Source organism: Anomaloglossus baeobatrachus, chromosome 1, assembly GCF_048569485.1.
Source record: "Anomaloglossus baeobatrachus isolate aAnoBae1 chromosome 1, aAnoBae1.hap1, whole genome shotgun sequence".
Classification (NCBI taxonomy): domain Eukaryota; kingdom Metazoa; phylum Chordata; class Amphibia; order Anura; family Aromobatidae; genus Anomaloglossus; species Anomaloglossus baeobatrachus.
Genome location: NC_134353.1, coordinates 46,355,999 through 46,369,520, shown reverse-complemented (window position 1 = coordinate 46,369,520; position 13,522 = coordinate 46,355,999). Strand labels below are relative to the sequence as shown.

The following is a 13,522-nucleotide window of genomic DNA, read 5'->3' as shown; positions in this document are numbered from 1 at the left end:
CATGCTGCGACTGTTTTCTCAGTCCGATTAGGCCTGAAAAAATAATCGCTCATGGGAGCTGCCCCAAAGCAATTCCGCTAGCACCATTTTTCTCGACATGTGTTCTAAGCCTTAGACGCCGGCAAGCCTTCTGAACTTAGCCTAATATTGGCTTTCCAATTCTAGCTTTTAGAAGCTGCTTCAAAAAGAGCTGGTGGTTTGGCTGTCATTCTTGTGATGTCTATTCCTTATATTTTAAAATTATAACTAGCAAGGAGCTTTCCAACAGAAGCTACTCAAAAAATGAACATTACCTCTCATGATGGGCGAGTGTGCTCGCAACTGCTCGGCACTCAATTGAGCATCGGGGTGCTCAGGTACGCTTGTTACTCGGCCAAGTATTGTGGGTGTTCGGGCGCCATTCTTGAGCCCTCGCCCTCATGTTCTGCGGCTGTTAGGCAGCCAATCAACATGTGAAGTTCTGCCCTAAATGGTAATGTGATAACCATGTTGGCTACTAGCATTACTGTGATTGGCCTGCCTAATTGCATCATCGGGTTTTATATAAGACCTGGAGTGCGATGCTCGGCACACTGTGCTCCGGAAGCAGTTCAATGAAAGTTGATCTAGGAGAGATAGCGTAGATTAAAGCAGGTATATAGGCAGTGTTTATTTGCTATTGCAGTACATTGTACACTTGCCCCCTAGAGCCTTTCATGTGGTCTTGCTGAGCGCAGCATCACTAGGTACTGCTGGGTGCAGCATTGAGACGGCAGCTCTCATGAAAGTTCTGGTCACTACAGGGCTCCTATGAATAGCTGTGCTTTACTACTATTCACAGTTTCCACAGCTGCATTCGAGGGATATCGACTATGATGGAGGAGCTTCATAACAACATTTTTGATAATAAATTGGTGAAAGAGGAGTGGTTTGGGGGAGTCTTTATTCAAGTAAACTTTTTTTTTCCTATGTGTTTTTTTTGGGACAATTAGGTTAGTAATGGGGGTGTTTGATAGACACCTCTCCATTAATAACCCCTAGGCTTGATGCCAGCTGACATTACACAGCTGACATCAACCCCCTGAAATATTACCTTTATTGCTACTACATCAGGGCAATTGGGAAGAGACAGGCAAATCGCTAGAATGTCTAATATGATACGCCAATTCTGGGGTGGCTGTGGGCTGGTATTTTTAGACTGGGAAGGGCCAATTGACCATGAACCTTCCCAGCCTGATAACATGAGCCCCCAGTTGTCTGCTTTACCGTGAGTGGTTATCAACAATAAGGAGAACCCCAAGACATTTTTTTAATTTATTTATTTATTTCCCAGAAGTGACCTAAGAGTCAAAGATGCATCCAGGTGTCTTCAACATGCTGTTCCCATTGCATTTGGGTGCTAGTGCCATCGATTTTTTTAATTTTTTTTTTACACTCTGGGACTATCCCTGAGGAAGAAGGATTGCAGTCCTTTGAAACGCGTCGGATTTAGTGCCCTTGCATCTGTGCATGCTTGCTAAACCTCCCACTATCCACAGTGACGTCACCATCCCTGAGCTCACGGTAGTTGGATGGGAGAGTTTCCGGCCGGGACCTCCCACCCACTTCCGCTCGGCGGCCTGTTACGCCGCACTCCACGCAGCTCCCAGCGACACTCCTGACGGACCTGCTTCCACGGACATCCCAGCCAGTTAGGTAAGACAATTACTGTCCCTAGCAAGGCGCCTGCTGACAGCCCGACTGTGATATTTTTTCACTATACAATAGCTGACTCATACAACCAGCTATCTGACCGCACTATCTTTGACTACATCACCCTCTGTTTACCATTATCTAACGCAACCACTAGTCAGGTTGCAGGTTAACCCTTGAGCTTCCACATCCTCAACAGGCACCTGAATTCTCAACAGCTGAACTCAGTGCTCACTGACAGGTAAAATAATTTTAATATATTTTTTTTTTTTATTACACAATACTATTACCATTTTTATACTGTCCCTTATTTCCATATGGTTATTTATGTGATTCCATTCATACTCTTTCAATATCTTATACCATTTTTACCAGGTGAAACTTCAATCTCTATCCTATGTAGTTGCTGAAACCAGCACACATATTATATCCTAAAGCAGCATTCATATCATCAGGTATTTTTCTATCACCACCATTAACACTTGTATTCCTGTGGTTTATCTATTAGTACTAATTTCAATATACTAATTTTTTTAGGACATTTACCTAAATATCGCCAATCTATCAGGCCTCCAAAAGCAAATACACAGGCACTCAAAAGGCCAGCACTGGTAGGTTTTCCCCCCTCCCCCACCCCGTTATAGGAAGCCTCAACACTGTGGAGCAGACTTTCAACACAGACTAATCTACTTATTTTGGTTTACAGGTTCCTACATAAAGGGGAAACACCAAAAGTTGTTCTCTCCTCCTCTTGTCATTTTCACAAATTCTACATTTTTATCCTCATTGTGTTCATAACTACCAGGTAATTAGTATTCAACCCCGATCCCCTTTATTCCTATTATCAGTTTACCAGCATTCATTCCTGTCATTTTTTATTCCTATCAGGTCCCAAGCCTCCCCTTCTGTCCCTAAGTTCCTCACCAGGACCCTCTCCACAATACCTCCACGCAGAGGTTTTTTGTTTTTTTTTTATCCTTAATTTTAAAACTTGTGTTTTATCTTAAATTATTATACACTAAATCAGCTTACAGTTTACCAATTCCCTGCTGTTTCTCCATATTTTTATACCTAAATTTAGGTCCACCCATTCACCCCCTTTTCCCACTCATCCAGTCAGCGTGGTAGTTTTTCACTTATTTCTTCTTTTAGACAGGTTTACGCGGACCCTGCCAACTGCCTGCAGCTTCCATTCCATTCCTCCCCCCCCCTTTTTATAGATCTAACTGATATTTTCAGTCCTGTGTCCCCCCCCTCCCACCCCCCTGGCATCACCTCAATACCCCCAGAGTTAAGTATAGCCCCTTTCCCATTCCTTGTGGGAGCGCTAGTGTCCATCTTTATAATTCAGAATCTGCCTAAAAAAAATGTCATTTGCAGATAATTTAGAGTTGAATTTATATACAGCTGTCAGCAATGTTTTTCATGCATTTTCATTGGTGTTATTTGGAGATAAGTTGATCTTTTTAAATTCAAATTCACTGACTCTGGAAAGCTTCTAAATGCTTAGAAAAGACATGTGGGGTAGAGGAGAAGGAACCTTGCTGACCATAAGAGTTTAAACTCTACAGGAGATAGAGGACCCCGCTGATCCTAAGAGCTTACACTGTTATGATCCGGTAACCATGGAAGATTACAAAAAACTCCCATTGGTGAAAAAACACCAAGAAACAAGAGCAGTTGGAATCTGGGCTGACCGCAATCCCCTAACTATCAGACCACACTAGGAGTAGCCGTGGAACGTTCCGAAAAACCTAGACGCCTCGTCACAGCCTAAGAGACTAGCTACAACTTACAGAAAGAAATGAGGAAATCTACCTTGCCCCAGAGAAGTCACCAAAGGAGTAGATAGCCTCCGACATATAAAGATCATGGTAATGTAGGAAAACACAATACTCAGATAGGAAAAATAGATTTAGCAAAGGTGAGGCCCAACTAACTTGATACAAAGGAAAGGAAAGGAAACTGATTGTGGTCAGTGCAAAATCCCTGTAAAAAAATACCAATCTACTGATAGTTAAAATGGACCTGGAGGTCGAACAACCTCACCCTCACTATATCAGGTACTTCTGTAAATAATAGGAGAACAAAATACCAAAAAGAACACAAAAGTGCAAATAATCAAGTTAGACAGGGAGAAACTCCCTTATCCTACAGGAGAGCTAGCAAAGGGGGATCTCCCATGCTCACACACAAAAGAAACCAAACTCCATCTGCAAGAAAACAGATACAAAACAAGGCAAAGAAAAACAACAACCTAAGGTGTAAAGCAGGAGGTACGGAAAAAACTGACAACTTATCTGTAGACGTCTTGCTCAGAGAAACAGGGAAGGACAGAACTCCAAGCCAGGAACAGAGACTAAGGAAAATACAATTATAACCAGCACCAGCAAGGCAAAAAGTGATCTCCTATATAGACCAGACTTGTCTGCAATAGGACTTCCCTAATTCCCAATTAACACCAACACCTGTCTGAGTCACAGGCTCAGACTCAGCTACACTATCATTCCTGGCCACCAGAGCGACCTCCAAAACAGCACCCACTCAGACGACATTCACAACATTACACTCTATAAATGAGAGAGAGTGAGAGAGGACCTTGCTGACTATAGGAGCTTGCATTCTATTAGAGAAAGAGGACTCTTTTGACTATAAAAGTTTACACTCTATAGGAGATAGATGACCTGTTTAACATAAAAGCCTACACTCTACAGGAGAGAGAGCAAAAAAAGGTGCTTGCTGACCAAAAGAGCTTACATTCTTCAGAAGAGAGAGGACCCCACTGACCATAAGAGCTTACACTCTACAGGAGAAAGAGTGCCTCACAAACGACAAGAGCTTTTACCCTGATGACAATAAGAGTTTATACAGTACAGGACATAGAGGACCTCATTGAGCATAACAGCTTACACTCTACAGGAGAACCTCACTAATCCCAAGGGCTTAAACTCTGCAGAAGAGAGAAAGAGGATCTCGCTGACTATAAGAGCTTACAACTAGATGAAAAATAGGACCTCACTGATCTTACAAAAGCTTACTCTCTAAAGGAGAGAAAGAGAGGACCTTGCTAACCAGAGGAGCTTCAAATTTTCCAGGAACAAAACGTGAACAGGTGAATTTGAATTTTGTATAATTTGTTCATAAGGATTAAAATTTGGTGAAAAATGTTATGGTGTTTTGAAAAGTCTAAAATGACATCTGAATAATGAAAATCATGCTAAGACTCTTGTGAAAACCTATAAAATGTTATAAAAACAAAAAATCTGGGGGGAAAAAGGCACAAAAGAAATAATGTAATTGTCACATTCATAAAAATGGCCAAAAACTATACTCCAAAAAAAGGTGAAAAATACTGAATTAGAAACTTATTATGCAGTCAATTAGGAAGATCAAAATGATTCTAAGCAAATAAAATTCATTAAGAATTTCTGAAAATTAATGGATTCTAGGAAAACTGATTTTTTTGGGGCAATTTAAATCCTATGAATTCAGTCAAATGGCGGTTGGTTGGCAACCATTTATCTGGATTCATATTCACTGGGAAGGGATTGAGAAACAATAACAATGCACTCTTTGACTTTTGCCTCTTCATGTTGCTGAAGCTCCCAGTTTATCCTTAGTTCTCCCGAAATGTTCCAGCTCTGGTCTTCTGTTCACTGTTTCACAGCATTTCTGACATGAACAAAGCCTTGATGCACATTATGCAGTCATGGCTTTCTTTGTCTCATGCGGTCTCCTCGCCCTAATATTTAAGGAGCAAGCAAAGGACGGACAGGGAGTTACGGCGGCAAGGACAGGTGAGAAGCAATGTGATGCTACCACCAAAGGGAGCAAGTACTCAGGCAGGATGTAGTGCTTCTAAGTGTAGTTAGGCGCAAGCCCACTAGAGGTAATCAGCAATTGTGGAAGGATGCAATAGAATGGTCAATCAAGCTGAAAATCAGTGCTCGGAAATCACGTAGGTTCAGAAGGGTAAGCGGAGTTAGAGTCAAGTGAGAGCCGAGGGTCGTAAAGCCAGGAGGTATCATCAGGAGCCGGAGGGGAGCAGATCCGTAGTCAGATCGCAAGTCGGGGTCAGAAACCGAGGAGACAAGTAAGTATAGAGGAGGGAGTGGAGACAGGATAACAAAGCAGAGAGCGGGTTAAGGAGACAGGGAGATCAGACAAGACAGCAAGGACGGAGGTCAGAGAAAGGAGTACTAGGTAGCAGGCAGGATCAGAACAGGCTTACAGGAACCAGAAGCGCACACTGCAGAGCAGGAACTATCACTGGCAGAGTACTGAGGAAAACAGTTCCAAGAAAAGGCAGCGTGACCCCTGGAACAAGGCACCACCTAATAGGCTCATCCCATCGGACCTAACTACGGAGAATGCCGGAAGCACTATAAAAACAACATACAATGGGTCTTCAGAAGCAAAGTCATACGTGAATCATGACATGCAAGATGGACAGGATATTTTATTGCTTGTTAACCCATAACTGGCCCATTCATTTACTCTGCTTTGGGGTCAAGCAATTAAGGCAATACTTAATTACCATCAAATAAACTTTTCGACGAAAAACTGCATGGCATGCATTCTCAGCTGAATGGTCAGTTTTCAATGGGTAGAAAGTGTAGTAGTTAAGACTGTAAAACTAGGTTATCACCTATTGTGGACATGCTATTAGAAAGGAATTGGCTGGGTAGCAACCTCCTTTCCTATGTTGTATATTGTTCTGTTTAGATCTGCACCATGGATTAAAAAAGACTTCAATGTTAAACCAGATTTGCTGCATGACAAAGCCAAATGGCATCCATAGCACTCCAAAGACTTATAGTAGCAGTGTATCAAGCTCCAAGCAAAGCGGACAGGGGGGTGCCAATGGACCACCTGATGCCGCGGTCCTAGGTGTCATCACAGTCAAGCTGACTAGAGATTAGTGAACCTGAGTCTCGAGGTTTGAGGTTCAGGTTCATAAACCGAGCTCCAAAAAAACAAAGTTTGGGTTCAAGGTTTGAGCGAGTGACGAGTACGAACCACCCAAGTGAGCAGCACTCTGCTTGGGTAGGAGTGATGCACAGCCCTGTGCGACTCACGTGCAGTGTTTGATCGACTCACATTTGGGGTAAAATCAGCATGATCATATGTAGTGTGCACACTCACACACAAAAAAAAAATGGCCCATAAGCAAAACACTTCTGGGCATAGTGGGTGGGGTTTATACATTTTTTTGCACACTACATCTGATCATGCACATTTTACCCCAAATGTGAGCCAATTAAACACTGCACACGGCTTGTACAGGGCTGAGCATTAGTCATACCCAAGCACAGCGCTGCTCGCTTGAGTGGTTCATACTCATTACTCGCTTGAACCTCAAACCCGAACCTTGTTTCTTTGGACCTCGGTTTCCAAACTTGAACCTCAAGCCTCAGGTTTGCTCATCTCTAAAGCTGACAGCTGGCTAAGGGAATGTGTAGCACGCCAGCTTCCAGTGTTTACAGTTTAGCAAACCTCAGGATCAAGGCTAGAGGTTTGAGCTCGGAAAATGACGTAAAAAATCACCGTGGTGAGTATCCCACTGTGCTGGTGTCTGATGCCCTGCATTGTGTGTGTTGCGGGAAGTGTGTGATCAGCTGAAATTTGACTTACATTCTGTGTTCCAAGATGAAATTTTCACGGAGAAATGTAAACAAAACACCGCCCACCGACCTTCGGAAGTGTTTTGCTTTCAGCCCTTAACAAAACACTTCCGGAGGTCGGTGGGCGGTGCTTTTTATAACTTCTTGGTGAACATTTCATCTCAGAACGCAGAATGTAAGTTAAATTTGAGCTGATTTCACACATTTCCCGCAACAAGCAGGACATCACTCAGACACCAGTACAGCGCGATACTCACCACGGTGATTTTCACATTATTTTCCGAGCCCGAACCCCGAGCCTCGAGACTGAGGTTCACTCATCTCTACCAGTGATCAATTTATTCTATAAAATGAAGGTAGTCTCACATTTGATGCTGTAGTGGAGGGTGAAAAATGGAGCCTGAAAATCAAAAGCTCAAAACATTGTTATCATTTTGCTCATCAGTATATGTACTGTCCTCATTTATCGGATTTCGTTCCAGGAACACTTATGTTTTAGATTAACCTTAACGTTATTGGAAAATTGGGCTTTCAGGTGACGTTAACAAAAATTGTGCTCTTCTGAAAATGTTTATGCCTTACTTTTTTTAAAAAAAATTCTAATCTAATGTTTTAAAAGTAGCACACGCTGACCAGATGAGGTCAACATGGTCAATTGCTTGTTTAAGGCTTAATTGTGTTAGTAACTAAAAGAACACAAAGTGCCCAGAACAGAGAAAACAAAAATAACATGAATATGCACTCATGCCATGTTATAAAGCAAATCTCGAATAATATAAACTTTCTTATCATAGTGAAGGCCCAAACTCTTGTCCTCATCTTCCCCAGACTAATGGCTCCACTTTGGCCATTAATTCCTATTTACCCTAGCAATATCTTAACAATATTCTATTTGTATCTAATATAAGCGTATTAGCCGTAATACATCTAACGCTTAAGTGGATAGTCAATTCATCATCTCCTCTGCAATAAGATTTATGTCAGTTTCCACAAGATATGTCCATTAGATATATTTTTGTTATGTAAACATTAATAATAATACTTTAAAAAATAAGTTTTCTAATGGATTTCAGTCTGTAAAACATGCTGTTTTTCCCCACTATAAATTGACTTTAATAGGTAGGAATAAATTGAAGGAAATAAAACATTACAAACAGTTCAAATAGGGACAAAGATACATGAAAATAGTTTTCTACATTATAGACTTGTTATATTATATTATTCCAGCAGCGGAACAACATAAGACAAATTCCTGATTATACAATCCAAAGAAACATTATTGGGAGATATGGACCTGATACAAGAAGAACCCCTTCCAGGACAAATTCACAGTGGCAAACATGTAACAAACAGTAGCTCCCTCTGTGATGGACTCTGATAAATCTCTACCAAAATCTGCTCCAATGATGTCTCCCTCGATCATCAGGCACTGTCATTTTTATCCTGTGGGTGGTGATAGACGATATCCTAAGGCCAAAAACACTTGGCAGCACCGTGTTATCCATCCAGATATGCTGGTGTGGCTTAGATCTGTGAGACCATGCAACAAGACTGTGCTTTTCAGCAGCTCAACAGCTATAAAAACCTTTTTACTGTGGTCGATGGGGCAGTACCACACCTTATTTAAACTCCCAGCATACTGGTGAGGGCTTACAGTTAGGCCAGAGTCACACTTGCGAAACACTCGCGCGAGTCTTGCATTGAATCACCCGGTACGACCACGCGCTCTGCTGATAGGAGCAGGTAAGCTGCATGTGTTTCTATGCAGCTGAGATGCTCGTGTCTGGAGGGTGGTAGGCCGTGTCGGGTTATGCAATGCAAGACTCGCGTAAGTCTCTCACAAGTGTGCCTCCGGCCTTAATGTTTGGTCTTCTTCCACCTTTGTTACTATTTGCTTGCTCTATTCCTTATTCTGACTCAGCTGACTGACCCTGACCACCTCTACTCTATAATCCACTATTATTAGGGCTCCCAACTTCTGACTGCTCTTGAGTGACATCATGGTATAGGACTCTTTCTTTTTTACATTAGTTTTCTTCACTGATTCTGTCTCCACATCAGTCCATGCAGTTACTGATCTGGCTTTGTCTGACTATCTTTGCCACAAGTTTGTTTCTCAAGCCAGCAGCTACTCCACTTACACAACCAAGGGGGTCCTGTTGCTTGTAAAAATCCCTATGTAGGGTTTAAAAGGTCAAGGCCAAGATTTTCTGGGATCTGTTAGGCCCCTTTTCACATGCACTTGTGAAGAAGCAAGGACTAGGGGAAACTATATGCAACTGGGTAAGGAATTGGCTAAAAGATAGGAAACAAAGAGTAGTCATAAATGGTACATTCTCTAAATGGGCTATAGTCAGCAGTGGGGACCGCAGGGATCTGTGCTAGGACCAATTCTTTTTAATCTCTTTAGTAATGACCCTGTGGATGGAATTGATAGTAAAGTGTCAGTCTTTGCTGATGACACCAAACTACTGTATGTAAGATATTAAAAACTGACCTTGATATTATAATATTACACAAAGATCTGGATAAGATGTCAAAATGGGCAAAAACTTGGCAAATGAGATTTAATGTTGATAAATGTAAAGTAATGCACCTAGGACGGAGTAATCCTATAGCTGCATATACATTAAATGGAAGTAAACTCGGGACTACAGAACAGGAGAAGGACTTGGGTATTCTCATTACAAATAAGCTGAGCAGCAGCTCTCAATGTCAAGCAGCAGCTGCTAAAGCAAACAAGATTTTAGGGTGTATAAAAAGAGAGATCAGATCCCGTGATCCCAACGTATTGTTACCCCTCTATAAATCACTTGTAAGGTATATGGGAATCCAGTTTTGGGCTCCACATTTTAAAAAGGGCATTTAGAAGTTAGAGTCAGTTCAAAGGCAGCAACTAGATTGTTGTAAAGAATGGAAGGCCGCCCGTATGATGAGAGATTGGAAAAGTTGGATTTGATTAGTTTAGAAAAAAGACGTCTTAGAGGAGATCTCATTTATATGTATAAATACATGTGTGGTCAATACAAAGGACTGGCTCATGACTTATTCCTTCCAAAGACAATACTAAGGACCAGGGGGCACTCACTGCGAGTGGAAGAAAAGTGATTACGACAGCTAAATAGGAAAGGGTTCTTTACAGTTAGAGCAGTCAGACTGTGGAATGCCGACCACAAGAGGTAGTAATGGCAGATACTATAACAGCTTTTAAAAAAGGGCTGGATGATTTCCTCACTACACAAAACATTGTCGGTTATGAATCACTTAATGACAAAATGTATCATTGGCAGAGAAAGGTTAAACTAGATAGAGCGAAGGCTTTTTTTAACCTATGTAACTTTGTCACTTAAATACTGCAACAATTTATAACGTATGACAAATATTCAGACATTCAGATATCAAAGAAAGGACACCATATTCTTTAGGTAATAACCTACCCTGGCACTTTGTCCAGCAATCAACTGGTCATCTTCCGTCTGTACACTTGTTCGACTTCTGACATCATAATCTTCCTGTTCAAAGTCAGAGTCATCTTCTAGTTCTTCAGGAGTCTTTAAAAAAAATTGATATAAATACTAAGGTTTATGATTATTTATAGAGTTATCACGAAGTATAAGTTAAGCAATGTGATAAAACCCAAAAAAGTTAACTGACAAAAGAACAGCGGGGTACAATAGATCAAGCTTTAGGCTAGCAAAAACAAAGTACTCTCTAGCTATGTAAGTAATTGACGCTCTGAGCTTCTCAACCATCTGGCTCGCACTATAGGGAACCACAAGAACTAACACAGAGTTTAAATATTGTAAAAGGAGACCTCTAGTCTTAAGATAAAACTCAACTTTAAAAATTCTCATCCAGATGGGGTGGTCTTCATACATACATATTGTTACGAACCGGCGCCACCATAGCCGCAAGCAGCCTGCTGCGGTTCCTGTTGCGCCCAGGCGCCGGCTGCCATTCTTGGCCGTGCCTCGGGTCATCCAGTTGGCTGTTCCTTCCACCACGTCTAAGTGTGGAGAGGCGGCTAGTGCGCATGCATGCGCCGATTTACCCCAGCCAGAGTTTAAGCCCGGTGTTTTGCCTAGTGAGCATGCTCAGCCTGTTTGTGTTATGTCTGAGACTAAGTCCTCAGTTAAGGCTACTGAGCATGCTCCCACAATTAACCCTAACAGCCTCTTTGCACAGGTACTTGGACTTCGTGCTGTGTCTAAGATCTGGGATGTGCCTACTGAGCATGCTCAAACTGATAGTCTGCTTTCTAAGCCTGTGGCTCAGGCTACTGAGCATGCTCAGGCACTTAGTGCATCAGAGGCTAGGTCCGGTAAGGACCTCACTGAGCATGTCCGTGAGGTGGCAGGCCCTGATAGGGAAGAGGGTGTCAGGTGTCCTGATGACGTGGCAACTCCGGACTGGCTCGCAGAGGCCCGCCCCTATGATCTGGCACCTCAGTATTGGTCGTCAGACGATGACTGGTGAAGTGTTTGGGGCGTGGCTGCCATGAGGTCATCAATGACGTGGCGGTTCTGGATAGGTCGCATGTGACGTCACTGATGACATGGCACTCTGCTATTGGACCTTGGTGGTTCCACCCTGGGTTTGGGGCGGACCCAGGTTATAAAAGGGGCTGGAGACAACATGGAGGTGCGCAGTCTTCACTTTTGCTCAGTCAGAGCACACCTCCATGTTAGAGCCTCATTGCGGCATAAGCCTATGTTGGGAAGCGGTAGGTAGGGTTAGGCGAACGGTGCCTGTCACGCCAAGATTCGTGGCTCGGCACATCAGGGTCAGGCGCCGTGCTTCCCTCCTGCCGTTCCAGTCTTGCTATAGCAGCCCAGTGGTGTTAACTGGGCTGCGGCTGCTGTGCTTCCTGTCCGATTGTGCTCCCTACGCACATGGACAACGCACCTGCTGTGCCACCTGTCCGATTGTGCCCCCTACGCACACGGACAACGCACTTGCTGCGCCACCTGTCCGATTGTGCCCCCTACGCACACGGACAACGCAACTGCTGCGCCACCTGTCCGGTTGTGCCCCCTACGCGCATGGACAGCGTACCCCAGGACCCCTGTGGAGTTAACAGGGTGTTCCTTATCCTCCTCAGCTTCCCGGTCAACGCTACTGGTGTACCCATCTGGCCTGACGTGTCCTACACACACGTGGCCAGTCGAGAGGTGGCCAGAAACGCTAATCGGAGGACCGCTCGGCCTGACGTGCCCTACACACGTGGCCGACAGTGCGCTTTCGTGACGGTCTTCCGGTCAACGCTACCTGGTTACCACCCGGCCTGACGTGTTTCCTGCACACGTGGTTGGTGTAGCGCTAGGTGCACCAAAACGCTAATCGGGTTGTCGTCCGGTCTGACGTGTCCCAACACACGTGACCGGTTCCCAGAGTTCCTGGGTTATCTCAGAGCCATCCAGCTTTATAGTCTCCGCCTAACCCTCAGGTGCCAGCAGCTCCTTTGTCATCTGGAGCACGGTGGGCCCCGACTGGCGATTAGGATATATACCCCCTGGTCCTAATCTGCCGGTTCCCCCGTAACAGTAAGACTGCGCCAGGGTCTGGCTGGCATGGCGGAGATGGAGCAGCTACGTCAGTTCATGCTGCAGCTTGATGCCAGAGTGAGGTCTCTGGAGAAGTCTGCTCTTGCTGCTGATATGGATGATGTGGTGGCTCAAGCGGCTGCAATGGTGTCAGTCACCAAGCCTACTCCAACCCTCCCTCACCTCTCGCTGCCCAACAAGTTTACGGGGAACAGCAAGGCATGTAGGGCATTCGTGAACCAGTGCTCAGTCCATCTAGAGCTGTTGGCTGCACGGTTTCCTACAGAGAGGTCGAAGGTGGGGTTTATCATCTCCTTGCTCTCTGATAGAGCACTGGAGTGGGCTACACCATTGTGGGAGAGGAATGACCCCGTAGTACAGGACTCTAAGGAGATTTTGGAGTCCTTGCGACAAGTGTTCCTGGGGCCTCAGGTCACTCATGACTCGGCCCTACAGCTACTGACTTTGGAGCAGGGGCGTACCTCCTCAAGTCAATATTCTGTGAGTTTCAGGACACTTGCTGCAGAACTGGGGTGGTCAGAGAGGACTCTCATTCCACTGTTCTGGAGGGGATTAGCCTCGCACGTGAAGGACGCATTAGCGTCGCGTGAGGTACCAACTACCCTTGAGGGCCTCATGACTCTGGCTACCTGCATTGACCTGCGGACCTCCGAACGTCAGCTG

General features: G+C 44.1%; 1 protein-coding gene across 2 annotated transcripts in view; it reads right to left on the bottom strand.

Moving 5' to 3' along the window:
* The window catches only part of CTNNA2 (catenin alpha 2), a 3,064,502-nt gene that overhangs the window by 261,829 nt on the left and 2,789,151 nt on the right, over positions 1–13,522 (bottom strand). For both annotated transcript variants that reach the window (XM_075346593.1, XM_075346583.1), the window contains exon 15: positions 10,733–10,846. In XM_075346593.1, coding sequence (XP_075202708.1) covers positions 10,733–10,846 — 114 coding nt within the window. The remainder of the gene's footprint in view (positions 1–10,732; positions 10,847–13,522) is intronic.